Below are 2,002 nucleotides of genomic sequence, written 5' to 3' on the forward strand. Positions count from 1 at the left end.
TATATATACATATATACTGACAGAAGGTCCTATATATATATATACATATATACTGACAGAAGGTCCTATATATATATACAGCTGGTCCAGGTGAGGACTCACCTGTTTGCATGAACTGGAAAGCGTTGTCCGAGACGGAGAAGATGTGGGGGGGGGCCTCCATGCGCTTCTTGCCCCTGTAGGCGCTCACACATTCTTCATCGTAGACCGGGAGCCACTTGTAGGGGTTCACGGTGGCACAGAACAACCCGGAGTAGGTCTGAAAGGGGTCAGGGGGGGCAACAGGTCACTCTCTGGTCTCCACGAGGACCGGGTTAGCAGTAGTGGTCTCTTCTCATCGGGCCGAGGGTCTCGGTTTGTCTGTATGTGTGTTTCTATTGTGATATTTTTGGGGATCAGTTTGTCTAAATGTGTTTGGTCTGAACCCCTTTTGTCATGTGTTGAGTGTGCGTTTTTTTTTACCTGGATAAATATTTATTTCAAAGGAATAAAATATTTAATATAAGATTAGTTGGTACGGGACTTTTGTTATCGTATTTCTTAAAATAGATTAATCTATTCGGAGTAGTGTCTTTAGTTTAATTTCTTCTATTAATTGTGTTAACTGTACGATTTACTTATGATTTGTATTTTCAAATGTGTGTGTGTGTGTGTGAGAGAGTGTCTGTGTGTGTGTGTGTGTGTGTGTGTGTATGTGTGTGTGTGTGGTTGTGTGGTTGTGTGTGTGTGTGTGTGTGTGTGTGTGTGTGTGTAAAGAAATATCATAACGAGTATTGTCAAAGGACAGATTGTAGGACCCCGGGGAGAAGAGCTTTTAGTGGATTCTGAAGCTAACGGGGATCCAAACCGACAAACACCTTGAGTCTGTAAATAAAGAAACACATCTCACGTAGATCATCCACGCTGCGTAACGCTCTTTGAGGTTGTACAGCACCGAGGCTTCGTTGAGATGGGTCATCATGGCCATGTCCTCGATCTTGTCATACTTGGGGGGGTTCATCGGATAGACGTCATCTTCTTTGACGGTCCTCTCCTGGAAGAAGACATTTGTCCCAGTGAGTATCTGTCACATTGATGCTCCCGGTGGACTGACTTCATGATACTGACCTCCTTCTTGTCCTGGGTCTCCACCGTGACTTTGCCGCCGTCTTTCTTCAGGATCTTGGCCTTCAGGTACAGCTCCTTGACGTCGGCCACGTAGCAGGCACTCTTGGCGTCGAACGGAGCGCTCTGGGCCTCGATCCGCTCCCGCTCGGGCTTACGGAGGTAAATGGCGGCCTTGCCGTAAATGGCCATCTCTGCGTCCGTACTCATGGTGGCGGCTGAGTTCTGTTAGATAATCACGAAGTTAGCCGTCTCTGAGTTTTTAGGTCCATGAAACTAAAGTTGTGTGTTCTCTGCTCATTTATATAATGGGTTACAGTAACATGTGAGACAACCAAGCGTGTTATATGACGCTAAAGGAGACAAACAAGCATGTTATATGACGCTAAAGGAGACAACCAAGCGTGTTATATGACGCTAAAGGAGACAACCAAGCGTGTTATATGACGCTAAAGGAGACAAACAAGCATGTTATATGATGCTAAAGGAGACAACCAAGCGTGTTATATGACGCTAAAGGAGACAAACAAGCGTGTTATATGACGCTAAAGGAGACTTTTAGCGTCAATAACAACGACAAAGACACCTGACCAAGCGTCCGTATTTTACGAGAGGGAAGTGTTGGCACATTTTATATTTTATCATGCATTTATTTCTACGCTGCAATCCTGATCGCTCCGCCAAGTTTCATTGTGTAAAAATATGCAATGACATTAAATATCTATCGGTCTTAAGCAGCACTTCACATTGTGATGTATAGGAAACTCATCCACACTGGAACACGTCTTGGTTTCGTTGCCGGTGGGCTAACCCTAACCCTAACCCCCCAACCCATACTCCCCTGACCCTAACCCCCTAACCCTAACTCATACTCCCCTGACCCTAACCCCCTGACCCT

The 2,002-nt window shown here is 45.4% G+C and overlaps 1 protein-coding gene across 1 annotated transcript in view; it reads right to left on the bottom strand.

Annotated features, from left to right (window-relative positions):
- LOC117941522 (myosin heavy chain, fast skeletal muscle-like) overlaps window positions 1–1,327 on the bottom strand; it is a 20,658-nt gene extending 19,331 nt beyond the window's left edge. The window contains exons 1-3 of the mRNA XM_034866529.1: window positions 1,108–1,327; window positions 890–1,033; window positions 103–259 (exon numbers count right to left, since the gene is read on the bottom strand). Coding sequence (XP_034722420.1) covers window positions 103–259; window positions 890–1,033; window positions 1,108–1,314 — 508 coding nt within the window. The 5' untranslated portion in view covers window positions 1,315–1,327. The remainder of the gene's footprint in view (window positions 1–102; window positions 260–889; window positions 1,034–1,107) is intronic.
- Between the last annotated feature and the right edge of the window lie 675 nt (window positions 1,328–2,002).

Source organism: Etheostoma cragini, unplaced genomic scaffold, assembly GCF_013103735.1.
Source record: "Etheostoma cragini isolate CJK2018 unplaced genomic scaffold, CSU_Ecrag_1.0 ScbMSFa_897, whole genome shotgun sequence".
Taxonomy (NCBI): Eukaryota; Metazoa; Chordata; class Actinopteri; order Perciformes; family Percidae; genus Etheostoma; species Etheostoma cragini.